This window comes from Pogoniulus pusillus, chromosome 2 (assembly GCF_015220805.1).
Source record: "Pogoniulus pusillus isolate bPogPus1 chromosome 2, bPogPus1.pri, whole genome shotgun sequence".
NCBI classification, from domain to species: domain Eukaryota; kingdom Metazoa; phylum Chordata; class Aves; order Piciformes; family Lybiidae; genus Pogoniulus; species Pogoniulus pusillus.
The window spans coordinates 6610906-6637107 of NC_087265.1; the positions used below are offsets into that span (position 1 = coordinate 6610906).

A 26202-nucleotide genomic window follows, 5' to 3' on the forward strand; every position below is an offset into this window, starting at 1 on the left:
TTGCCTGGGACATACCATTAGTGATTGCACACCGAGTCTAAGAGCATGTCCTCAATTCTCATCATCTCTCCTGACCTCCTCCATTTAATTGCACAAACCATCAACCTCTGGAGAAACTCTAAAGGAAGCTGAAACCCAATGAATGAAACAGCAAAAAAACAGATAAAAAGTCCCCAGCAATGAGTTATTTGCTCAGCTCTAAAAGCTTCTGTCCTCCTCCTGAAAAGCTAAAACCCAACCCAGAAGAAAGCTTTCATCCAGTAGGTTTCAGGGTTTCAAACCTGCCTAAGAGATGTGAATGGTTTCAGACCTCCGAGAGAGCTGTGATGAAGCAGAGAGAACTCCAGCCCTGCATTCCCTGCTACAGGCAGATAAAGGGAAAGGCAGCTGAGGGACAGGGTCACACCACCAGCTAAGGCAGGGCATGGGCAAAGAGGAGCCTTTTAGAGCTGCTTGTAGAAGCATAGGTTTGGTTTGGTTGGAAAAGACCTTTGAGATCATCCAGTCCAACTGTCTTGTAACTCTGCCAAGGCTGGTGCTAATCCATGTCCCTCAGCACCACGTTTCTGCCTCTCTGAAACACGATTCAACCACCTCCCTGGGCAGCCTGTGCCAGGTTTGAGAACCCTTTCAGTGAAGAGGTTTCTTCTCATGTCCAGCCTAAAGCTCCCCTGGTGCAATTTGAGGCCATTCCCTCTTGTCCTGTCACTTGCCTGTTGAGAGAAGAGACCAACAACCCCCATCTGCCTCCAGCCTCCTTTCTGGGAGTTGGTGACAGACAGAAGATCTGCCCTCAGCCTCCTCTTCTCCACACTAAACACTCCAGTTCCCTCAGCTGCTCCTCACCAGCCCTGTTCTCCAAACCCTTCACCAGCTTTGTTGCTCTTCTCTGGATGCACTCTGGCCCCTCAAAGTCCTCCTTGGAGTCAGGGCCCTAAAATATAGCCCAGGAGATGCAGTCTCACCAGTGCCCAGCCCAGTGGGACAATCCCTGCTCTGGTCCTGCTGGCCAAGCTGTTCTTGATCCAGTCCTGGATGCTGGTGACCTTCTTGTCCACCTGGGCAGATTCTGGCTTGTGTTCAGCTGCTAGCAACCATCAGCCCCAGATCTTTCTTTACTGGGCAGTTTCCAGCCACTCTGCCCCAAGCCTGGGGCCTCCATGGGGTTGTTGTGACCCAAGTGCAGGACCCAGCTCTTGGCCTTCTTGAACCTCATCCCATTGGCCTCGGTCCATGGATCCTGCCTGGCCAGGTCCTTCTGCAGAGCCTTCCTCCCCTCCAGCAGATCAACTCTGCCACCCTATTTAGTGTCATCTGCAAACTGACTGAAGGAGCCTCAATCCCCTCACCCAGGTCATTGATACAGACATAAAAGAGAACTGTGTCCCCAGCCCTAAACCCTGGGGAGCACCACTGGTGGGCAGCCACCCACTGGACTTGACTCCATTCCCCACCCCTCCCTGGGCCTGGCCATCAGCCAGTTCTTAACCACCTTTTGGATTCAAGAGAACATTTTTATTCCTCCAGATGCATCTGGTGGGTTCATTATTCAAATTCCATCTTGCTTTCCCCATTCTGCAACCTCATTTCTGTCTCACACAGGCTGAACATGGTTTTATTCATGATTGTTTCCTTTGCATGTTCAAGTCCACGTTGGATGGAGCCTTGGGCAGCCTGATCTAGTGGAAGGCTCCCTTGCCCATGGCAGGGGGTTGGAACTAGATGATCTTTAAGGTCTCTTCCAACTCAAACCAATCTGTGATTCTATGAGCAATCAAGGGAGTTCAGTATAGAATGGAAACTTCACTGTCTTCCATCTTTGTCTTTTAGAAGAGCTGGACTCAAATCCTGCTTTGTTTTGTCTTTTATGACTCCCATGGAATAGAGAAAAAAATGACTCCAAACATTTGTCTCTCCTAAAAACATCTCTAGATTTGCTCCTTGGGATTGAAATCATCACAGAATCAAGCAGGTTGGAGGAGACCTCCAAGCTCAGCCAGTCCAACCTAGCACCCAACCCTGTCCAGTCAACCAGACCATGGAACTAAGTGCCTCATTCAGGCTTTGCTTCAACACCTCCAGGCACAGTGACTCCACCACCTCCCTGGGCAGCCCATTCCAATGCCAATCACTCTCTCTGACAACAACTTCCTCCTCACATCCAGCCTAGACCTCCCCTGGCACAGCTTCAGACTCTGTCCCCTTGTTCTGTTGCTGCTTGCCTGGCAGCAGAGCCCAACCCCACCTGGCTACAGCCTCCCTTCAGGGAGTTGTAGACAGCAATGAGCTCTGCCCTGAGCCTCCTCTTCTGCAGGCTGCACACCCCCAGCTCCCTCAGCCTCTCCTCACAGGGCTCTGCTCCAGGCCCCTCACCAGCTTCATTGCTCTTCTCTGGACACCTTCCAGCACCTCAACATCTCTCTTGAATTGAGGAGCCCAGAACTGGACACAGTACTCAAGGTGTGGCCTGAGCAGTGCTGAGCACAGGGGCAGAAGAACCTCCCTTGTCCTGCTGGCCACACTGCTCCTGAATCAGCCCAGGATGCCATTGGCTCTGCTGCCCACCTGGGCACACTGCTGCCTCCTCTTCAGCTACTCTCTACCAGCACCCCCAGGTCCCTTTCCTCCTGGCTGCTCTCAGCCACTCTGTCCCCAGCCTGTAGTGCTGCTTGGGATTGTTGTGGCCAAAGTGCAGAACCCTGCACTTGGCCTTGTTCAATCTCATCCCATTGGCCTCTGCCCACCCATCCAGCCTGGCCAGGTCCCTCTGCAGGGCTGTCCCAGCCTCCAACAGCTCCACAGCTGCTCCTAGCTTGGTGTCATCTGCAAACTTACTGATACTGGACTCAGTCTCCTGCTCCAGATCATCAATAAAGACATTGTACAGGACTGTGCCCAGCACTGATCCCTGGGGCACACCACTGATGCCAGCTGCCAACTGGCTGTGGCACCATTCACCACCATCAGGTGTAGACTTTCCAGCTGGAAGTTATTTGATGTCCAATTGATTATCTTTTAATTATTGTTATTAATGCATAATTTGTGTTGCTGAAGAAGTGGTTTTGTGGCAAGCTCAGGCTGCAAGGAGCTCCTCAGTTGGTCTGAAGAAGGTCACTGTGGTGACCATTGACCCTGATGGAGCTCAAAGGTGGAAGCTCAGCACCTTTAGAAGCTGCTAAGTGTGAAACTCTGCTTCCTTCTTTGCAGAGGGAGATAAAGGAGCTGTGGGATTCCCCAGGTAGGGACTTGAGGCAGATGAAATCTCTGCCTCTGCTGGGCTCTCCAGACTTAGTGGGGAAAGGTTAATGAAGTCAGTGCCTCTGCTGTGGAGAGCGCTGCGCTCATCGGCATGCAGAGCTGCTGCCAAAGGCTTCTCCTGCCCACAGCCATGGCAGAAATCAGCTTGGAGGTTTAGCAAACACAGTGGCTGGTGCCTCTCATGCCAATTAGCCATGCCTTGCCTTGGGTGGATCAGAACCTGATCCCAGATGCATCAAGGGATGCTCCTCACACACCAATCCCTACCACTTCTGCCCTTTCTTTTCTTCTTCTGCTTCTTAAACCCAGCCTGTTGTCCCTTTGCTTCTCATTTTCTTCTCCTTCCCTGTGTCAGTTTCTCATCAGCTCTGCTCTGCCTTGCTGAGGAGTCTTGTTGCAGGCTCCCCAGTTCAAGAGAGACAGGGAACTGCTGGAGAGAGTCCAGGGGAGGCTGCAAAGCTGCTGAGGGGCCTGGAGCATCTCTGTGAGGAGCAAAGGCTGAGAGCCCTGAGGCTGTGGAGCCTGCAGAAGAGCAGCCCCAGAGGGGATCTGAGCAATGCTCAGCAAGAGCTAAAGGAGCTGTGGGGAGCAAGAGGCTGGGGCCATACTCTTGTCAGTGGTGCCCAAGGACAGGCCAAGGGGCAGTGGGCACAGACTGAAACCCAGAAGGTTCCATCTGAGGCTGTGGAGAAAGTTGTTGTGAGGGTGCTGGAGGCCTGGAGCAGGCTGCCCAGAGAGGCTGTGGAGTCTCCTTGTCTGGAGAGTTTTCAAGCCCAGCTGGGAATTGTGCTGCTGGGCAAGCTGCTGTGGGGGGCCCTGCAGGGAGGTTGGAGTGGATGTCTCCAAAGGTCCCTTCCAGCTCCTACTATGTGGGGATTCTTTGAAATGTAGCATCAGGAGGTTTCAGGACTGGGAGTATAAAGTGAGAACAGGAAAGGCAGCATCAGGAGGTTTCAGGACTGGGAGTACAAAGTGAGAACAGGAAAGGCAGCATCAGGGGGTTTCAGGACTGGGAGTATAAAGGCAGCATCAGGAGGTTTCAGGACTGGAAGTACAAAGTGAGAACAGGAAAAGGCAGCATCAGGAGGTTTCAGGACTGGAAGTATAAAGTGAGAACAGGAAAGGCAGCATCAGGGGGTTTCAGGACTGGAAGTATAAAGGCAGCATCAGGAGGTTTCAGGAGTGGGAGTAGAAAGTGAGAACAGGAAAGGCAGCATCAGGGGGTTTCAGGACTGGAAGTATAAAGGCAGCATCAGGAGGTTTCAGGACTGGAAGTAGAAAGTGAGAACAGGAAAGGCAGCATCAGGAGGTTTCAGGACTGGAAGTACAAAGGGAGAACAGGAAAGGCAGCATCAGGAGGTTTCAGGACTGGAAGTACAAAGGGAGAACAGGAAAGGCAGCATCAGGAGGTTTCAGGACTGGAAGTATAAAGGCAGCATCAGGAGGTTTCAGGAGTGGGAGTAGAAAGTGAGAACAGGAAAGGCAGCATCAGGAGGTTTCAGGACTGGGAGTATAAAGTGAGAACAGGAAAGGGACATTTAGAAGAAGTCCTCAAAGGAAAGGTCATTCCTGGAGGCTGCTCAAGACAAACATTTCCTCCTGCAGTCTGTTAGGAGCAGCTCAGACATTTTTCAGGTGTATATGCAGAAATCAAATCTGAAGTCTGGCTTTGAGTGCAGATGAGCTGTGGAGCTTGCAAGCTTCCAGGCATTGCTTTAGGGCTGTGCTCCTCACCCTGCAGGTAGAGCAGCCCCTCAGGGATGCAGTGATGGAAGCAGGGAGTGACAAGCCCAGGGATTTCTGGGCAGTGCAAGTGTCAGATGTAGCTTAGCTTGGTGGGAAATGTCCATGGATAGAGCCAGCTGTAGCAAACAATCTCCTGGAACCTTTCAGTCTTCTTTCCCCCCTGAGAAATCCTCGCACAACATTTGGATGCTGCAGAACATCTTTTGTCTTGGAGCAGGCTCATTTCTCCTCCTCTCTTTTTGCCTCCAGCAAGCTTCTGAAGCTGCAGGTGTCAGAAGACAGAGACGTCTGTGGCCTGATCTTAGGTCACTCCTTGTCATCTTACACCTGCAGCGTTAGAAACAGGAGGTGTTTGTGTGCTGGGCAGTTCCTGCCTCTCCACAGCACATTCCTCTGGCTTCCATACTTGCCCTTTATCTTTTGCTAAGGTGAAGACACTTCAGGAATACTAAAAATAACTCTTTTTTGGTCATGGAAAATTCTCTTCTTGATATTAAATTAGTTACTGTGAGGGAAAAGACAAAATCAAACATTAGGAGCAGGTTTTATTTGTCTTCTTCTGGCTGAGGGAGAGTTGATGCTTGCCTGGGTGAAGGACAGAAGATAGGAAATTGGTCTGAAACTCTTCTTCCAAGCTATTTCAATCCTGATCTTGCTCATTAGTGGCCTTTCTGTTGTGATTTGAGCCCTTTGAGTGGACATGTAGGATGGGGAGGTTGGAGGACATGGGTTGAGGTGATCTTAGGTGGGTTTGAGGGGCAACCAGCCTCCCCCACCACATCCTTCTCTCTAAGCTGGAGAGATACAGGTTTGGTGGGTGGACTGTGCAGTGGATAAGGGATTCATTGGCTGATCACATCCAAAGAGTAGTGGTCAATAGCTTGATGGTCAGGTGTAGCCAGGTGACAAGTGGTGTCCCTCAAGCATCTGTGCTTGGACCAGTGCTGCTCAATGTCTTCCTCAGTGAGGCTGAGAGCACCCTCACAGCAGACTCTCACAGACTGAAGGATGGAATCCATCCAGAGGGGCCTGGAGGAGAGAACCTCATAAGTTGCAAAAAGGACAAAGTGCAAGGTCCTGCAGCTAGGACAGGGCAACCCTCAATCAGTCCATGCTGGGGGAGGATGAGATTGAAAGCAGCCCTGCAGAGGAGGACTTGGAGGTGCTGGTGGGTGAGGAGGTGGGCATGAGCCAGCAAAGAGCATTTGCAGCCCAGAAAGCCAGTGGCAGCCTGGGGTGCAGCAGAGGAAGTGTGGCCAGAGATGGAGAGAGAGCATCCTGCCTCTCTGCTCTGCTCTGGGGAGACCTCACCTGCAGTGCTGTGCCCAGCTATGGGACCTCCAAAGCAACAAAGACATGGACCTGCTGGAGAGGGTCCAGAGGAGGCTGTGAAGATGATCAGAGGGCTGCAGCACCTCTGTTACAAGGACAGGCTGGGAGAGCTGAGGCTGTTCAGCCTGGAGAGAAGACTCCAGGGAGGCCTTAGAGCAGCATTTTAACATCTGAAGGGCCCTACAAGAAGCCTGGGGAGGGACTGTTCAGAAGGACCTGTTGTGTGGGACAAGGGGCAGTGGTGTGAAACTGGAGCAGGGGACATTTAGGTTGGACATTAGGAGGAATTTCTTCACAGTGAGGGCTGTGAGACACTGGAACAGGTTGCCCAGGGATGTGGTTGAGGCCCCATCCTTGGAGACATTCAAGGTGAAACTCATTGTGGCCCTGAGCAACCTACTGTAGTTGGAGGTGTCCCTGCAAGGCAGTTGGACAAGATGAGCTTTGAGGGTCCCTTCCAACCTGCTGCATTCTGGGATTCTGTGCCCTGATCTGATTGTCTTGGTCATGGCAGGGCTGGGGGCTCTGAGATCTCCATGCCAGCCCCTCTACATGTTCCCTTCCACACAAGAGAGATGTGAGGGATGGGTGGGAATGCAGCAAAGCCTGCAATGCCTTCGTGTGGTGCAGCTCCACTGCTGGGAGGTCAGAGGTGCAGGGACAGGCACGAGGATCCTTCTGCTGCTGCAAAAGCCAGAAGCAGAACTGACCTCCAAAACAGAGTTAAAAGGGGGCTTGGATGATGACTGGAGCTAGTCCAAACACATCACTGGAGCTGTTGGTGTGGCCCAGCTGAAGGTGAGTTAAAAACCCCTATAGAATCATAGAGTTGTTTGGGTTGGAAAAGACCTCTAAGATCATCCAGTCCAACCTGCAACCCCAACACCACCGTGGCCACTGAACCTTGTCCCCAGGTGCCATGTTCACACCTTTCCTAAACACCTCCAGGGATGGGGACTGCACCCCCTCCCTGGGCAGCCTGTGCCAATGCCTGAAGGCTTCCTCTTTGGAGTCTCAGTGGTTCAGCTGGGTTTGCAGTGTGGGCTCTGCAGATCTCCTTGTGCAGCCTGAACTTAGATGATTTTTAAGGTGCCTTCCCACCCAACCCATTCTGTGTTTCTATGGAAGCCCATGGGTGTGGAGATGCTGAGCCCCTCAGCATCCCCCCTCACACCAAAGCCCACCAGTTGCTGAAGTTGGCTGCTGTCACCTCACATCACTCCTGGGCTCTGCTTTTGAGGGATGCCTGTGGTAGGGAGTTGGGAGAGAGCTCCAGGGACATGTTTGTGCACTGGACTTTGTATGTGTGTGTCCCAAACACCTCTTAAAAGAGCTGTGGTTCAGTAGGTGCCCACTGGGGTGATGATTTGAAACTGGAGCAGGGTAGATTTAGGTTGGATAGTTGAACCTTGAGGAGGAGAGATTTAGGCTGGAGATGAGGAAGAAATTCTTTCCAGTGAAGGTGGTGAGACACTGAACCAGGTTGCCCAGGGAGGTGATGGATGCCCCTACCTGGGAGGTCATCAAGGCCAGGTTAAAAGAGGTCTTGAGCAACCTGGTCTGGTAGGAGTTGGATCTAGATGATCTTGAGGCTCACTTCCAACCTGAACCATTCTGTCAATCTAGGAGGAAGTTCTTCATGCTGAGGGTGGTGAAACACTGGAACAGGTTGCTCAGAGATGTGGTTGAGGCCCCATCCTTAAAGACATTCAAGCTCAAATTTGATGTGGCCCTGAGCAGCCTGCTCTGGTTGGAGATATCCCTGCTGACAGCAGGGGAATTGACTCCCTGAGTGTGTCCCTTCCCCCCCAATGCACTCTGTGAATCTCAGGGCTAGGTTGCTGCTGGCTGGGGTGAGGATTTTGCATCTCAGGTACACCTGCAGGGCTTGGCAGCACACAGAGCAGATCTTCCCAGGGAAGCAGGGCATCCCCACAGGAGGAGAAGCTGCCCTCTGCCTGGATTTGCCTGTTGTAAGGAGTCTCAATCCTGTTAGGAGAGATTATGCCTGGTAATTCTCTGCACATGGATGCTTCCCTCTGAGGCAGAGCTGGAGGCAGTGAAGTCTCTTTGCTAAAGCAGCTCAGATTGGATTCAGTCTGGATGCAGGAGGCCAAAATTCCATCACAGACTCACAGAGTCTCTTAGATTGGAAGAGCCCTTCAAGCTCCTTGAGCCCAGTCATTAGTTTCACACTGACAAGTCCTTGGCTAAACCAAACCCCTCAGCACAACATCTCATCACTGTGAATCACTATGGTTGGAAAGGACCAGCAGCATCAGCCAGTCCAGCCTTCATCCCAGCATCCTTCATCACTAGACCAGACCTCAAGTGCCACATCCACTCTCCTCTTAAACACCTCCAGGGATGGCAACTCCACCACCTCACTGGGCAGCCTGTTCCAGTGCCTGACCATGCACTTCATCACAGTGCTCCTGGAGTAATCTATGGAAATGGGATTTTGGGGGTAGGAAGCAGCCCTGCTGCTCTGCCTCAGGCAGAGGCTCTCTGCTTCAGGGGGGAGCTCTGCCTGCAGGGCCCAAGGTTTGCAAGAAAATACCCTAGAATCACAGAATCAGTCAGGGTTGGAAGGGACCACAAGGATCAGCCAGTTCCAACCCCCCTGCCATGCCCAGGGACACCCTACCCTAAAGCAGGCTGCCCACAGCCTCAGCCAGCCTGGCCTTAAACACCTCCAGCCATGGGGCCTCAACCACCTCCCTGGGCAACCCATTCCAGGCTCTCACCACTCTCATGCTCAACAACTTCTTCCTAACATCCAGTCTGAATCTCCCCACCTCCAGCTTTGCTCCATTCCCCCCAGTCCTGTCACTCTCTGACAGCCTAAGAAGTCCCTCCCCAGCTCTTTTGTAGCCCCCTTCAGACACTGGAAGGCCACAAGAAGCTCATCTGGGAGCCTCTTCTTCTGCAGCCTGCACAACCCCAGCTCTTTCAGTCTGTGCTCACAGCAGAGCTGCTGCAGCCTCTGAGCATCCTCCTGGCCCTGCTCTGGACACACTCCAGCATCTCCACATCCCTCTTGTCATAGTGGCTCCAGAACTGGCTGCAGTACTGCAGGTGGGGTCTCAGCAGAGCACAGCAGAGGGAGAGAATCACCTCCCTCAACCTGCTGGCCTCACTTCTCCTGCTGCAGCCCAGGCTCTGCTTAGCTTCCTGAGCTGCAAATGCACACTGCACTGTTTGGTTCTTTGGGGGAAGAAGTTTGTATTGAAGCTGTTTGTAGCCAGGATAATGTCTGAGGGAGTGAAATGTGCTATAGTGTCACGATAAAAAAAACAATCCACAGTGTCTTTCAAAAGGTCTTTTTTCTTTTCTTTTTTTCTCCTCTTTCCTTTTTTCTTCCTTTATTTTTTTTTCCTTTATATTTTTTTTAATTATTTTTCTCTCTTTTTATTTTTTTTTCCCTGTCTCTGTTTTTTGTTTTGGTTTGGTTTGTTTTTTTTTTCCCTTTTTTGTTATTTTTTGGTTTGTTTTGTTTTTGTTTTCAACTAGGACCCCAACTATGGCTGGTGGCTTATTTTCTATTGACAGAAACTACTTTGAAGAGATAGGAACTTACGATGCAGGAATGGATATCTGGGGTGGAGAGAATCTTGAAATGTCTTTTAGGGTAAATTGCCATTTTCCTTCCTTTTTCTGTTCTCAACTCTCTCTCTCTCTCGAGTCTGTGCTGTGACAACCCCTCCCTGTGCTGCAGGCAGGGCTGCTGGGCAAGGTGTGGGTTAATCAAAGCTCTCAAGGTGTTTGGGGATGGCTTCACTGGAGTGGTTTTGGTCTTATTTTTATTTCTTTCTGCATGAAACCTGTTCTTACTGTTGGGCAACTTTGGCACTGTCTAATTAATGTGTTTGAGTCATTTCTGTGCTTTCTGTGAGGCAGGGGAGGTGGTAGCTGAGAGAAATGAGCTGTAAAGCTCTAGAGGGGAAACGTATTCAAAGCATTGGAGACTTGTTTGGGTTGGAAAAGACCTCTAAGATCATCCAGTTCAACCTGCGACCCAGCACCAGCATGGCCATTAAGTCATGTCCCACACTGCCATGGTCACTGCAGGCATGGTGACTCCACCACCTCCCTGGGCAGCCTGTGCCAATGCCTGACCACTCTGGCAGCAAAGAAATTGTTCCTCATCTCCAACCTAAACCTCCCCTGGCACAATTTCAGGCCATTTCCTCTTCTATCACCTGATACTAGGGAGAAGAGACCAACTCTGACCTCACTCCAGCTTCCTTTCAGGGAGCTGTAGAGAGCTATGAAGTCTCCCCTCAGCCTCCTCTTCTCCACACTAAACATCCCCCAGGTCTCTTAGCTGCTGTTCCCCAGCCCTGTTCTCCAGACCTTTCTCCAGTTTTGTTGCTCCTTTCTGGACCCACTCCAGTCCCTCAATGTCCTTCTTGGAGTGAGTGGCCCAAAACTGAACCCAGGATTCAAAATGTGGCCTCAGCAGTGCCCAGCCCAGGGGGACAATCCCTGTCCTACTCCTGCTCACCACACCATTGCTGATCCAGGCCAGGATGCTGGTGTCCTTCTTGGCCACCTGGGCACTCCCTGGCTCATCTTCAGCTGCTCTCAACCAACACCCCCAGGTACTTTTCCACTGGACACTTTGCAGTCACTCTGCCCCAAGCCTGGAGCCTTCTTGGAGTTGTTGTGACCCAAGTGCAGGACCCAGCTCTTGGCCTGTCAGAAGATGTAAAGTCCTGGAGTGTTAGAAAAAGAAATCAGATCTCTGTTTTCACAGCTGTATGTGGTCAAGAACAACTTCTGGCTGGAATCTTGCACAGGGAAGTTTCATCTCCTGCAGAGCAGTTCCACCCCCATGGCAGGGGGTTTGGAACTAGATGATCTTTAAGGTCCCTTCCAACCCAAACCATTCTCTGAATCTAGGATTTCACCCTGACAAGGGCAACCTCAAAGCCATTTGTTACTCTGCTGTTGGATGTTGCATAAAAGCAAGCAAGCAGGTCAAGGGAGGTTCTCCTCCCTCATCTGCTCCTCCCTGGTGAGGCCACATCTGGAGTATTGTGTCCAGGTCTGGGCTCCCCAGCTCAGGAGGGACAGAGAACTGCTGAAGAGGGCACAGCAAAGGGCTGCAGAGATGCTGAGGAAGTGCAACATCTCCATGGTGAGGAAAGATTGGGAGAACTGGGGCTGCTTAGTCTGGAGAAGAGCAGCCCATGGGGAGGTCTCATCAGTGCTGATGGGTGGGGGTCAGGAGGATGGGACCAGGCTGCTGTCAGTGGTGCCCAGTGACAGGACAAGGGCAATGGGCACAAACTGGAACATAAGAAGTTGCATCTAAACATGAGGAGGAACTTCTTTAACATGAGGAAGAACTTCTTTAAGAGCTCTGGAGCAGGCAGAGAGAGGTGGTGGAGTCTGTCTCTGGAGACACTCAAACCCCACCTGGATGTGTTTCTGTGTGACCTTCTCTCTGTGACCCTGCCTTGTTTGGGAGGTTGAGCTCTGATCTCCAGAGGTCCTTTCCTACCCTTGTTGTTTTGTAGGAGCAGTTTGGGGTCACTGCTGTGGAAAGATCTCCTTTGATTAATCAAATGGTTAAAATACTGAACTCCCCACTGGGAAGAACCATGAAAGTGATAATCTCTCAACACTCAACTCTGATAAAAAGACTAATGAAAAAGGTGGCTTTGGGGAAAAGTCCACCTTGGGGAATGCATGGAGGTGGATTCTCCCTGGCCCCCTTAGAATCATAGAATCAGGCAGGGTTGGAAGGGACCACAAGGATCAGCCAGTTCCAACCCCCCTGCCATGCCCAGGGACAACCTACCCTAGAGCAGGCTGCCCACAGCCTCAGCCAGCCTGGCCTTAAACACCTCCAGCCATGGGGCCTCAACCATCTCCCTGGGCAACCCATTCCAGCCTCTCACCACTCTCATGCTCAACAACTTCTTCCTCACATCCAGTGTGAATCTCCCCATCTCCAGCTTTGCTCCATTCCTCCTAGTCCTGTCACTCCCTGACAGCCTAAAAACTCCCTCCCCAGCTTTTTTGTAGCTCCCTTCAGATCCTGGAAGGCCACAAGAAGGTCACCTGAGAGCCTCTTCTTCTGCAGCCTGCACAGCCCCAACTCCCTCAGTCTCTCCTCAGCAGAGCAGCTGCAGCCCTCTGAGCATCCTCGTGGCCCTTCTCTGGACACACTCCAGCATCTCCACATCCCTCTTTTATCAGGGGCTTCAGAACTGGCTGCAGTACTCCAAGTGGGCTCTCAGCAGAGCAGAGTAGAGGGGGTGATAATTTTGCAATTCCACAGCCTTTTGCTGCTCCTCATGGATTCAGCTGAGCACAAAGTTCATCTTCTGCTGAGAGCAGCCTCTGAGTACTCAGTGAGCTTCTACCATACACTGGAGAGATGTCCTGACAAGGAGGTTCTTAACACACACACACCTCCTGCTCCACTGATGGAGGGAGGAGAAAAAAAAACCTCCTCAGGGCACTTGAGCAATTTTCAAAGTGATTTTCTCTTCATCTCCTGCTGTTGGCAGCTGCGTGGGAAACCTGTGTTGGGGATTCAAAGTGTGAGTCAGCTGCTGGGTGGGAGGGTTTGGGGGGTTCGTGGTCATGTCTAGTGCAGGCTGAGCTGCAGGCTCTCTGGTTTTGTTCCCTGGGGACTTGAATGATTTCTGTGCTGTAAAATCAGTTAAAAGGGTTTAGATTTTCCTCTTTTCTTCCTTCCTTAAAGAATTGTTGCTTGAGTCCTGCTTCAGGCTGGGTTGGAATTACATAGAACCATTGAATCACCTTGGTTGGGAAAGATCTTTTAGATCTTCAAGTCCAATCATTAACCCAACACTGCCAACTGTGGTCCTCAGCACCACATTTCCACAGCTTTAAAACCCTTGCAGGGATGAGGACTCTACCACTGCCCTGGACCAGGCCTTGACAGCCCTTTCTGAACCCATAGAACAATTTTAGTTGGAGTAGACCTTCCTTAAGGTCATCAAGGCCAACCATTAACTCAGCACTGCCAGGTCACCACCAAACCATCTCCTGCAGCACCACATCTGCATGGCTTTGAAAGCCCTGCAGGGATGGGGACTCCACCACTGTCCTGGGCCAGGCCTTGACAGCCCTTTCTGAACCCATAGAATGATTTTAGTTGGAGTAGACCTTTAAGGTCATCAAGGCCAACCATTAACCCAGCACTGCCAGGTCACCGCCAAAGCATCTCCCTCAGCATCACATCTGCATGGCTTTGAAAGCCCTGCAGGGATGGGGACTCCACCACTGCCCTGGGCCAAGTCTTGACAGATCTTTCTGAGCCACAAAATTGGGAAGGTTGGGGAAAACCTACTTAAAGGTGATGGAGTCCAACCAACTATCCAACATTTTGCCTAATCCTCCAATTCCTTCTTTTGCAGAAATCATCTCAGCTAACTGTTGGCACAGACAAGAAATGGTGACACTTATCACAGGCTCAGAGAATCATTTAGCTTGGAAAACAGCTCTAAGATCACAGAGTCCAACCATCAACCCAACACCACCATGGCCATTAAACCATGTCCCACAGTGCCATGGCCACACATCTCCAGGGATGGTGACTCCACTACCTCCCTGGGCAGCCTGTTCCAGTGCCTGACCACTTGCAGCAAAGATACTGCTCCTAATATCCTTTTTTCTTACCTTTTTCCTAATATCCAAGTGGACACAGCTGGAAAAGGGAAGGATTGCAGCTGGCAGACTGACAGCTGCTTCAGAGAACAGAACTGGCTGCTGGTGGGCATCCACCCGACCCTCCTGCAGAGCTCTGCAGAGATCAACAGCCCCAAACTGCCAGCTGTAACTTCATTTCTATTGCTCAGATCCCAGATAGGTGGAGATCCCAGCCCTGGAATCATTCATTCCAGGTCAGGTTGGATGAAGCTCTGAGCAACCTGCTCTAGTTGCAGATGTGATGAGAGGGAATGGATTGAAGCTGGAAGAGGGGAAAGTCAGACTGCAGATTAGGAAGAAATTTTTCCAGTGAGGGTGGTGAGACACTGGCACAGGCTGCCCAGGGAGGTTGTGGATGCTCCCTCCCTGGAGGTGTTCAAGGCCAGGTTGGATGAGGCCTTGAGCAACCTGAGATAGTGGAAGGTGTCCCTGCCATTGGCAGGGGGGTTGGAATTGGATGGTCTTGAAGGTCCTTTCCAACTCAAACCATCATAGCAATTGAGCTTCCAGTCTTTGGGCTTCTTGCTTCTGTCTGCCTTTGGGCTGCAGCTTTGGAGCTTGAAGAGGTCAATACCAGCTCTGATTTGTGAGCTCTGGAAGCTCCTGAGGCTTCTTGCTTCTCTCTGCCTTTGGGCTTCAGCTTTGGAGCTTGAAGAGGTCAATACCAGCTCTGATTTGTGAGCTCTGGAAGCTCCTGAGGCTTCTTGCTTCTCTCTGCCTTTGGGCTTCAGCTTTGGAGCTTGAAGAGGTCAATACCAGCTCTGATTTGTGAGCTCTGGAAGCTCCTGAGGCTTCTTGCTTCTCTCTGCCTTTGGGCTTCAGCTTTGGAGCTTGAAGAGGTCAATACCAGCTCTGATTTATGGGCTCTGGAAGCTCCTGAGGCCTCAAGGCCCTTTCCTAGCCCATGGCAGAGGGCTTGGAACTGGATGATCGTTGTGGTCCCTTCCAACCCAAACCATTCTATGAATCTGTATCCCTGCAAAGGACTGGGACTGGGTGGTGGAACTCTGGAACATGTTGCCTAGGGAGATGGTGGAGGCCCCATTCCTGGAGACACTCCAGGTCAGGTTGTTTGGGACACTGAGCAGCCTGCTCTAGTTAAAGCTGCCCCTGCTGAGTGCAAGGGAGGTCAGACTAAATGACCTTTGAAATCCCTTCCAACCCAAACTGTTCTATGATTCCTCTTTACTAACTAAAACCTATCATTTCTTTTAAAGCATTTCCTCTCTTTTCCTTTCTAGAAGTCCTTAAACACCCCTAATTTTCTGTTAAGTCCTATAAGCTGTTGATTGTTGTTTGATTTTGGGGTTGTTGGGTTTTTATTTCTTTCCAGCCAGAGAATGCCCTGAAAGGTTGGACAGCAGAAAAGAGCTCACAGAGCTTTGGAAAAGGGTTTTAAGAATAATCTGTCCATCAGGAAAAGAGAAAAAAGCCTCAAAGATTAATGTTTAGAATAATCCAAAAGAAGCCAAAGCAAAGCAGGAGAAAGCAACTTCCCACAGCACAGGGGGGTTGGGACTAGATGATCTTTAAGGTCTCTTCCAACCCAAACCATTCTGTGATCTTCAAGGTCCCTTTCAACCCAAAACCATTGTGTGAGTCTATGAAATGTGCAGTCCATCAGGACTAAGATGCTGCTTGCTGTTGGTTTTCTGGTAGCTGTTAGGAGGACAGAGGAGAGCAGGAAATCTTTCCTGCTTGTAATCCCTCAGTGTGATCCAGGAATGTGTTGTTCTTGGTCTCTGAAATTCCTGCTTTGAGCCTTGGAGGAATTCTTAGTCAGTGGAACGAGCAGCAAGGGTAAGACAGGAGCAAGAAGGTTTAGTTGACTTGGAACTTGCTGTGGTGTCTGACCTGTAGAAATGCTCACACTGTAGAGGGTGTCAAAGGGAACCACAGGGAGCAGACTCCACATCCTGCAGCAAAAGAGACTAACAGAGAGTCCCAGCGCAGTGGGGTTGGAAGGGACCTCTGCAGATCATCCACTCCAACCACCCTGATACACCAGGGGCACCCACAGCAGCTTGCCCAGCAGCACAATGGCTAGGGGGGTTGGAAGCTCTCCAGACAAGGAGACTCCACAGCCTCTCTGGGCAGCCTGCTCCAGGCCTCCAGCACCCTCACAACAAACAACTTTCTCCTCATCTTCAGTTGAAACCTCCTGGCTTCCAGTTTGTGCCTGCTGCTCCTTGTCCTGTCCCTGGGCACCACTGACAAGAGTCTGGCCTCAGCCTCTTGCCCCCCACAGCTCCTTTATCTCTTGCTGAGCATTGCTTAGATCCCCTCTGGGGCTGCTCTCCTGCAGGCTCCACAGCCCCAGGGCTCTCAGCCTTTGCTCCTCACAGAGATGCTCCAGGCCCCTCAGCAGCTTTGCAGCCTCTGATGGACTCTGTCCAGTAGCTCCCTGTCTCTTTTGAACTGGGGAACCTGTAGGTAACCACAACACTCCATCTGTGCCCTCACTAGTTCAGAGTAGAGGAGAAGGAGAACCTCCCTTGACCTGCTGGCCACACTCTTTATGCACCCCAGGAGCCCACTGACCTTCTTGGCCACAAGGGCAGATTGATGGCTCATGGGCAGCTCATTCTCCACCAGCACTACCAGGTCCTTGTTTCCAGAAGGTCATGGGAATGGCAGAAGCCAACATTTGGCTATTGAGCAAGGTGCCCCCTCAGGGCCAGGGTCCATGCTGTAGACCCCTACTTACACCATGGTTCCATCCCCAAGCTAGGGGGTGTGTGTAGATATCCACAGAGAATTTTTTCAGCTCATGATTTGTAGGAAAGCCTCAAAGTCCTTTCACTTACATGCAGAATTCTCTTAGCCTTAAATCTTTCTGAGGTCTGTGGGAAGTGACTTTGGCTTTCTGTTCAGGATTGGTGGCAGAAGAATCCTGGCCATGGGCTGCATGAAGATTTGGTGGGGGGTCAGTGGTGGTGCAGCAGCAATGTCTGTCAGCTCAAGGGTGCTGCTGATTGATTACTGGCTGTGTTTTGAAAGGGGATGGATTGGGCAAATCCAAGCTTTCATTTTAATTTGGGCCATTTCCTCTTGTCCTGCTGGGACAGAGAGACCAATCCCCACCTCACTCCAGTCCCCTTTCAGGGAGCTGTAGAGAGCAATGAGGTCTCCCCTCAGCCTCCTCTCCTCCACACTAAATACCCTCAGTTCCCTCAGCTGCTCTTCCCCAGCCCTGTTCTCCAGGCCCTTCTTCAGCTTTGTTGCCCTTCTGCAGACACACTCCAGCCCCTCAATGTCCTTCTTGGAGTGAGGGATCCAAACTGAAGCAAAACACCTTTGTAAGGTGGTGGTTTGGGGATGTGTGTGCTGTAAGGGCAGAGGAGCAGGTGAACAGAAGCTGTCCACATTGCTCTTCAAGCCTGAGCCCTTCCACTCCCATCGAGAGTTGTGCTCTTGGTGTTGCCCTCCAACTTTTTAGGCTGAATTTCCCTGTTGAGTTGTAACCTTGGGAGATAAAAGCAGGAGGTCACTGCCTGTTGAGCCCTTCCTGCTCTGAGCTGATCCTGGTCCCTGTTTGGTTTAGTCAGTGTTTTCTGCCTGTGTTGGTTTCAGATCTGGCAGTGTGGTGGCTCCCTGGAGATTGTCACCTGCTCCCACGTTGGCCACGTGTTCCGAAAGGCAACGCCTTACACCTTCCCTGGGGGGACAGGACATGTCATCAACAAGAACAACAGGAGGCTGGCAGAGGTCTGGATGGATGAGTTTAAGGACTTCTTCTACATAATATCCCCGGGTAAGGACAGAGTTTTGTGATCTTCTGATGCGTGAAGGGGTCTGAAGACAGGGAAGGGAAATGTAAGGCACAGAAAGGTGAGCGTAGGCATCTGTGGATGCCCTCTAAAAGCTGAGACAACAGGCTTAGAACTAGGTGATCCTCTTCAGCTAGAACCTCCTGGCTTCCACTTTGTGCCCATTGCTCCTTGGCCTGGCACTGGGCACCACCGACAAGAGTCTGGCCCCAGCCTCTTGCCTCCCACAGGTCCTTTAGCTCTTGCTGAGCATTGCTTAGATCCCCTCTGGGGCTGCTCTTCTGCAGGCTCCACAGCCCCAGGGCTCTCAGCCTTTGCTCCTCACAGAGATACTCCAGGCCCCTCAGCAGCTTTGGAGCCTGGGCACCACTGACAAGAGTCTGGCCCCAGCCTCTTGCAGGTTGGACTGGATGATCTTGGAGGTCTTTTCCAACCCAAACAATTCTCTGATTCTGTGATGTTCCTCAGGATCAAGGAAGCTTTAGGAAATAAAGTTAACATTAAAATGACAAAAGCCTTAATGCAAAGACACATCTCAAACCCACAGATCTCTAGAGGATTCCCTCACAGAAACAAGCCAGTTACAGTTGAATAATTAAGGCTCTGAAGTCACAGAATCATAAAATCAGTCAAGGTTGGAAGGGACCACAAGGATCATCCAGTTCCAACCCCCCTGCCATGGGCAGGGACACCTCACACTAGATCAGGCTGTCTAGAACCTCATCCAACCTGGCTTTAAACACCTCCAGGGATGAGGCTTCCATCACCTCCCTGGGCAACCCATTCCAGGATCTCACCACCCTCATGGTGAAGGTGATCATGAGTGATCACCTCTGAGCACACATGCATCAGCTCAGCTCTCCCCGGGACCTGATGAGTTTGATTTATTTCCTGATGTCCTGAGAGAGGAACCAAGGTTGGTACAGTGGTGCTGTGATAAATAGACCTTCTGGCATAATTAGGTGCCCACCAGGTAATTAGAGTTGGAGACAGACTTCTTGATTAGTGGAGTTGTGAAGTGCTTGACTGTGCAGCAGTACAGTGAGGAGGTGACCTGCTGGGAGGCAGCTCCACAGAGAAGGACCTGGTAGTGCTGCTGTGCAACAAGTTGCCCACGAGCCAGCAATGTGTCCCTGTGGCCAAGAAGGCCAAAGGGCTCCTGGGGTGCATGGAGAGTGTGGCCAGCAGGTCATGAGAAGTTCTCCTACCCTGCTCTGCCCTAGTCAGGCCACAGCTGGAGCATTAGGTCCAGTTCTGGGCTTCCCAGTTCAAGAGTGACAGGAAACTGTGGGGGAGAGTCCAGAGGAGGCTGCAAAGCTGCTGAGGGGCCTGGAGCATCTCTGTGAGGAGGAAAAGCTGAGAGCCCTGGGGCTGTGGAGCCTGCAGAAGAGCAGCCCCAGAGGGGATCTGATCAGTGCTCAGCAAGAGTTAAAGGACCTGCAGAAGAGGAGGCTCAGGGCAGACCTCATTGCTGTCTACAACTACCTGAAGGGAGGCTGTAGCCAGGTGAGGTTGGGCTCTTCTGCCAGGCAAGCAGCAACCCAACACAGCCTCAAGCTGTGCCAGGGCAGGTTCAGGGTGGATGTTAGAAGAAGTTCTTCACAGCAAGAGTGATTGGCATTGGAATGGGCTGCCTGGGGAGGTGGTGGAGTCCCCATCCCTGGAGGTGTTTAAGAGGAGGCTGGACAAGGCACTTAGTGCCTTAGTTAATTAGAAGGGTTAGGTGCTAGGTTGGACTTGATGATCTCAGAGGTCTTTTCCAACCTGGTTAATTCTGTGATTCTATGAGCTGTGGGATGTAAGAGGATGGGTGCTGGAGCCCTGCAGCAAGATGTTGTGGAGTCTTCTTTGGAGAGCTTCCAACCCTTCCTGGCCACTGTGCTGCTGGGCAAGCTGCTGTGGCTGCCCCTGCTTTAGCAGTGGGTCTGGACTGGCTGATCTCCAGAGGTCACTCCCAACCCCTCCATGCTGAGATTCTGTGACAGGTGATGCCTTCAGGATGGGAGATTGATTTATTGATCAGTTGGTGCTAGAAATAGACATCTAGGAAAGAAGAAACCTCAGTGGGAGGGCACAGGAGTCCAGATGCACATGCTGAGCAGATGAGAGGTTGGCAGTGGCTGTGCATCAGCCATGAACATGGTGGTGGGGACACTGGAAGGGTGTAAAACACTGAAACTGGAGGGTGGTGAGACACTGGAGCAGGTTGCCCAGAGAGATTGTGGATGCTCCCTTCATGAAGGTCTTCAAGGCCAAGTTGGATGGGGCCTTGAGCGACCTGTTCTAGTGGGAGCTGTCCCTGCTCCTGGCAGGGGGGTTGGAACTGGATGATCTTGCAGGTCTCTTCCAACCCAACCCTACCCATTCCATGAATCCATGTCCATGCATCCTCTAGCTCATTCCCCTAGCCTGCAGAACCCTAAGTGTAAGGCAGTGAAGTCCACCGATGCATTAGAAGACCACATCTGCTCATTGGCTGAGAGTTGGCTGGGTTGGCAGAGTCATCTGTAGAGATAATGGCCTTCATGGTTGAGTTTGTGACCCCTTAGTGCCTGTCTAAGCCTTGCTACCTCTTACTCATAATTTCCTCTACAGCTCCCAGCCCCTCCCTGCTCCTGCTTAAATTGAGACTGAAAGGTGAGGTCCCATCATTTCCCCAGCACTTCATTTGAAGAGTGGTTGAGGATTGAACTAATTGATAGCTTCAGGTTGGGGGATGCCATGAGAAGAACCTGAGTTGTACTTGAGATTCATCCAGCAGCTGATGTGCAGTACCTCCTTTCCAGTGTAATAATTTAATTAGGTTACTAATGACTGGATCAATTTAGGAAGGAAGAGCTCTTGATAAACATTTTTACTCTCCCCTCACTCAGTTACTGCCTTTTATAGTGCCAGAGGATTGCTGCAAGCACAGCAAAGCCAGGAGGAATTCATTTATCCCAAGGATCCTGCAGGGAAATTGTGGAATGGGTTGGGTTGGAAGGGACCTTTCAAGGTCATCTCATAGAGACATGGAGTGGGTTGGGTTGGAAAGGACCTTTCAAGGTCATCTGATAGAGATGTGGAGTGGGTTGGGTTGGAAAGGACCTTTCAAGGTCATCTCCTAGAGATGTGGAGTGGGTTGGAAAGGACCTTTCAAGGTCATCTCCTAGAGACATGGAATGGGTTGAGTTGGAAGGGACCTTTCAAGGTCATCTCATAGAGATGTGGAATGGGTTGAGTTGGAAGGGACCTTTCAAGGTCATCTCATAGAGACATGGAATGGGTTGGAGGGAACCCTTCAAAGTCATCTCACAGAGGCATGGGATGGGTTGGGTTGGAAGGGACCTTTCAAGGTCATCTCATGGAGACATGGAATGGGTTGGGTTGGAAGGGACCTTTCAAGGTCATCTCATAGAGACATGGAATGGGTTGGGTTGGAAGGGACCTTTCAGGGTCATCTCATAGAGACATGGAATGGGTTGGGTTGGAAGGGACATTTCAAGGTCATCTCATAGAGATGTGGAATGGGTTGGGTTGGAAGGGACCTTTCAAGGTCATCTCATAGAATCATGGATAGGTTTGTATTGGAAAGTACCTTTCAAGGTCATCAGCAGAAGAGACTAACCCCCACTTTACTCCAGCCCTCTCTGGGCAACCTGGAACAGGCTCTCACCAGCCTCAGTGTCAAACATTTCTTCTCTCCAGTCTGACTCTCCCTTTTTTAGCTTAAACCATCACTCTTTGCCCCATCATATAATCATAGAACTGCTGAGATTGGAAGAGACCTTTGAGATCATCAACTCCAACCCTCCTCAGAAGTTTGTCCCCACCTTTCTCCTAGACCCCCTTTAATCAGTGGAAGGTCACCAGGAGGTCTCCTTAGAACCTTATTTTGAATAGGCTGAGCAAGCCCAACTCTCTCAGCCTGAGCCCTTCCAGCCCTGCCAGCATTGCTGTGGCCTCCTCTGGCCCTGCTCCAGCAGGTCCCTGCCTGTGCTGTGCTGAGCACTCCAGAGCTGGCCCCAGCCCTGCAGGTGAGGCCTCAGCAGAGCAGAGCAGAGGAACAGAATCCCCTCCCTGCCCCTGCTGCCCACACTGCTGGGGATCAGGCCAGGACACAGCTGGCTTCTGTGCCTTGGAAACTTGTGCTTGAGGGGACACAGTGACCATGGTCTGGCCACATCTTGTGGGATTCCCAAGACCTGAAGAGCCTTGCTAGAAACCCACCCCAGTGAGGTGTGCATGCCAAAGACTTCCCATCTCTGTCTCTGAGCTGCATTAGAATGTGAAACAGGCTGCCCAGGGAGGTGCTGGAGTCCCCAGCCCTGGAGGTGGTCAAGAAACCTGTGGCCATGGCACTTTGGGCCATGGTTTAATGGCCATGGTGGGGGTGGATGGTTGGACAGGGTGATCTTAGAGGGCTTTTCCAACCCAAACAATTCTATGACTCTTAGGACTCTTTTTTTCCACTCTAATCTTTCAGATCTTCTTTGCTGCTTCTTCATATTGGTTAGCTACACATAAGTTAACAGTTGGACTTGATCTTGTAGATCTTTTCCAACCAAAATGATTCTGTGATGCTGTTTATTGACCTTTCTAGACCTCAGTGGAGCCAAGACCTATCCCCAGGAGGTCTGATCTCCTGCCTGGCTCCACAGTACAAATCTGCAGCATTGTGTTTAGCTCTGCTGCCTGCACCACAGGAGAGATATGAACCTGTTGGAGCAGGGTCAGAGGAGGCCACAGCAATGCTGGGAGTGCTGGAAGGGCTCTGCTGTGAGGCCAGGCTCTGTGATGCTATGACAGCTTCTGCCTTTAGGAGAACCTTGCCATCAGTGCCCTGCCTGACCAGAATGCCAGCAGCTGGGCACCAGTGAGAAGGAAGTGGTCAAAACTAAAGGAGTTTTATGTGGTGGAGGTGATGTCTCCAACATCTGCCAAAGCCTTGCTTTGATCATCTCTCTTCTCTTAACAATTCCAGGTGTTGTCAAGGTGGATTATGGTGATGTGTCTGTCAGAAAGGCCCTGAGAGAGAATCTGAAGTGCAAACCCTTCTCATGGTACTTGGAAAACATCTACCCAGACTCCCAGATCCCACGGCGCTACTACTCTCTTGGGGAGGTAGGAACCTTGGGCTGGCTTCAAACTGGGATGGGTGATCTGAACTGGAGGAATTCAGTTGGAATTGAACTGGAGGAAGCTTCATGTAGGTTAGACATGAAGAAGAAATGAACTGGCCAGGCTGGATCCTTGGGCTGAGGCCAGTGGGCTGAGGTTCAACAAGGTCAGCTGTCAAGTGCTGCACTTGGGTCACAACAACCTCATGAAGGCTCCAGGCTTAGGGAGAAATGGCCAGCAGAAAAGGGCCTGGAAATGTTTGACAGCAGCTGAACGTGAGCCAGTTGTGTGCCCAGATGGCCAAGAAGGCCACCAGCATCCTGGCCTGGATCAGCAGGAGTGTGGCCAGCATGACCAGGACAAGGATTGTCCCCCTGCACTGAGCACTGGTGAGGCCACAGCTCAAATCCGGGGTTCAGTTTTGGGCTCCTCACTCCAAGGAGGACATTGAACACTGGAGAGTGTCCAGAGAAGGGCAACAAAGCTGGGGAAGGGTTTGGAGAAAAGGGCTGGGGAGGAGCAGCTGAGGGAACTGGGGGTGTTTGGTCTGGAGGAGGCTGAGGGGAGACCTCATTGCTCCCTGAAAGGAGGTTGGGGCTAAGTGGGGTTGGTCTCTTCTCCCTAGTGTCAGGTGATACAAAGAGAGGAAATGGCACCAGGGGAGCTTTAGGTTGGACATGAGGAATAATTTCTTCCCTCAAAGGTTTGCCAAGGCCTGACTCAGGCTGCCCTGGGTAATGGTGGAGTCCTCATCCCTGGAAGAAACTGGGAGTGTTCAGTCTGGAGAAGAGGAGGCTGAGAGAAGACCTCATTCTCTCTGCAACTCCCTGAAAGGAGGTTGGAGTGAGGTGGGGCTTGGCCTCTTCTCATGTGCAGTAAGTGACAGGACAAGAGGAGATGACCTTAAGTGGTGCCAGGGGAGGTTCAGGTTGGATATTAGGAAACATTTCTTCCCCTAAAGGCTTCTCAGCCACTGGCCCAGGCTGCCTGGGGCAGTGGTGGATTCCCCATCCTTAGAGGGGCTTGAAAGATGTGTGGGTGTGGTGCTGAGGGACATGGGTTAGTGGAATTGGCTTAGCAGTAGTGGTGGAGATGTGACCTTTAGGTGAGGGATTGGACTCGGTGATCTCAAAGGGCCCTTCCAAACTCTACTGTTTGATGATTCAGTGAAGTTCTTCACCATGAAAAGTCAATTTGTTGAGGGTCCAAACCTGGAAGTGTTCAAGGCCAGGTTGGATGAGCAACTTGGTTTAGTGGAAGGTGTCCCTGCCCATGGCAGAGGGTTGGAAATAGAGGATCTTTAAGGTCCCTTCCAACTCAAACCAGTCTACAGTTCTGTGACTTTTCAAAGCTCTTCAGTAGTCTGAAGAGCCACAGAATGGTAGGAGTTGGAAGGGACCTCTAGAGGTGATAGAGTCCAACCCTCCTGCCAAAGCAGGGGTTTTGTTTTGCATCCAGGAAGGGAATTTTCCAGCAAAACTTGCAATTCTAGGGGGGAAAAAAAAAGATGGTCTAAACCCAGCTCTCACTGGTTCAACCATCAGCCAGTGAAAGGTGGGTTTAGAGCAAGGAAAGAGCTCTCCTAACAGGTGTCAGCTGTATGCTGTTGTCAGGCTGGGAAATGAAAGTGGGAGAAAGTAATCCAATAGTGATTAAACCACCTCATTTTCCCCAGTTTCCATGGAAACAGCAGCTCAGGCAGGAGCTGGGAATTCAAACTCTGAACTTGCCTACTGCAGCTGCTGACGGTCAGCCAAGCAGCAAAGGAGGTTTGTAGACCTAAAGCTTAAGTACTAGCAGGAAGGGACAGCAACCTCCTGGATGTGGCCTGAAATTGTGCCAGGGGAGGGTTAGGTTGGACATGAGGAACAATTTCTTTGTTGCCAGAGTGGTCAGGCATTGGAACAGGCTGCCCAGGGAGGAGGTGGAGTCACCATCCCTGGAGGTGTTGCAGTAGGCCATGGTGCATTGGGCCATGGTTTAATGGCCACGGTGGTGCTGTGCTGATGGTTGGACTGGATGATCTTGGAGGGGTTTTCCAACCCAAACAGTTCTCTGATTCTATGGATTTTTAAGTCATCTCAGTCCTTTTCCTCTCTCTCAACAGACATTTAGGCTCAGAAGGAAAAACCTCTGTCTTGGGGGTGCACCTGAGATCACTGCTTCACAAATGATCTCTTGGCTGGGCAGGAGGTGATCATGCCTTCAAGTTGCAGCAGGGAAGGTTTAGGTTGGACATTAGAAGAAATTTCTTCCCTGAAGGGGTTCCCAAAGACTGGAACAGGTTGCCCAAGGAGGTAGTTGAATCCCCATCCCTAGCAGAGAGGGATGTGATGCTGAGGAGCATGGTTTAGCACCAGACTTAGTTAGGTAATCATAGAGCCAGAGAATTGTTTGGGTTGGAAAAGACCTCTAAGATCATCCAGTCCAACCTGCAACCCAACACCACCTGGCCATGAAACCATGTTCCAAAGTGCCATGGCCACACGTTTCTGGAACACCTCCAGTGCTGGGGACTTCACCACCACCCTGGGCAGCCTGTGCCAGTGCCTTCCACTAGAACAGCTTGCTCAAAGCCTCATCCAGCCTGGCTGTGAACACTCCCAGGGACGAGGCAACCACGGCTTCCCTGGGCAACCTGTTCCAGTGCCTCACCACCCTAATGGATAAGAACTTCCTGATGTGTGATCTAAATCCACACTGCTCTGGTTTTTCTCGACCTCAGTGCTGAGACCTTCAGAGCATTGAGCAGATCCCCTCTCAGGCTGCTCTTCTCCAGCCTAACCAGCCTCTGATTTCACCTCAGTGCTGAGATCTTCTGAGCATTGAGCAGATCCCCTCTCAGGGTGCTCTTCTGCAGCCTAACCAGCCTCTGATTTCACCTCAGTGCTGAGATCTTCAGAGCATTGAGCAGATCCCCTCTCAGGCTGTTCTTCTCCAGCCTAACCAGCCTCTGATTTCACCTCAGTGCTTTGATCTTCAGAGCATTGAGCAGATCCCCTCTCAGGCTGCTCTTCTGCAGCCCAACCAGCCTCTGATTTCACCTCAGTGCTTTGATCTTCTGAGCATTGAGCAGATCCCCTCTCAGGCTGCTCTTCTCCAGCTTAACCAGTCTCTGATTTCACCTTAGTGCTGAGATCTTCTGAGCATTGAGCAGATCCCCTCTCAGGCTGCTCTTCTCCAGCCTAACCAGCCTCTGATTTCAAGCCTGGAGCACAGCCTTGTGAGGAGAGGCTGAGGGAGCTGGGGGTGTGGAGCCTGGAGAAGAGGAGGCTCAGGGCAGACCTCATTGCTGTCTGCAACT

At 51.3% G+C, this 26202-nt stretch overlaps 1 protein-coding gene and 1 long non-coding RNA gene across 5 annotated transcripts in view; both read left to right on the plus strand.

Moving 5' to 3' along the window:
- LOC135181782 (uncharacterized) overlaps positions 1 to 26202 on the plus strand; it is a 164455-nt gene that overhangs the window by 116010 nt on the left and 22243 nt on the right. The gene's annotated exons all lie outside the window — the stretch shown is intronic.
- Positions 1 to 26202, plus strand: part of GALNT13 (polypeptide N-acetylgalactosaminyltransferase 13) — a 102379-nt gene that overhangs the window by 58839 nt on the left and 17338 nt on the right. For all 4 annotated transcript variants that reach the window (XR_010304985.1, XR_010304987.1, XR_010304986.1 and 1 more), the window contains 3 exons: positions 9850 to 9967; positions 17602 to 17782; positions 22762 to 22901. Coding sequence is in view for 1 of the 4 variants with exons in the window: in XM_064155121.1 (XP_064011191.1) it covers positions 9850 to 9967; positions 17602 to 17782; positions 22762 to 22901 (439 nt within the window). In the remaining 3 variants the exon portion in view is untranslated. The remainder of the gene's footprint in view (positions 1 to 9849; positions 9968 to 17601; positions 17783 to 22761; positions 22902 to 26202) is intronic.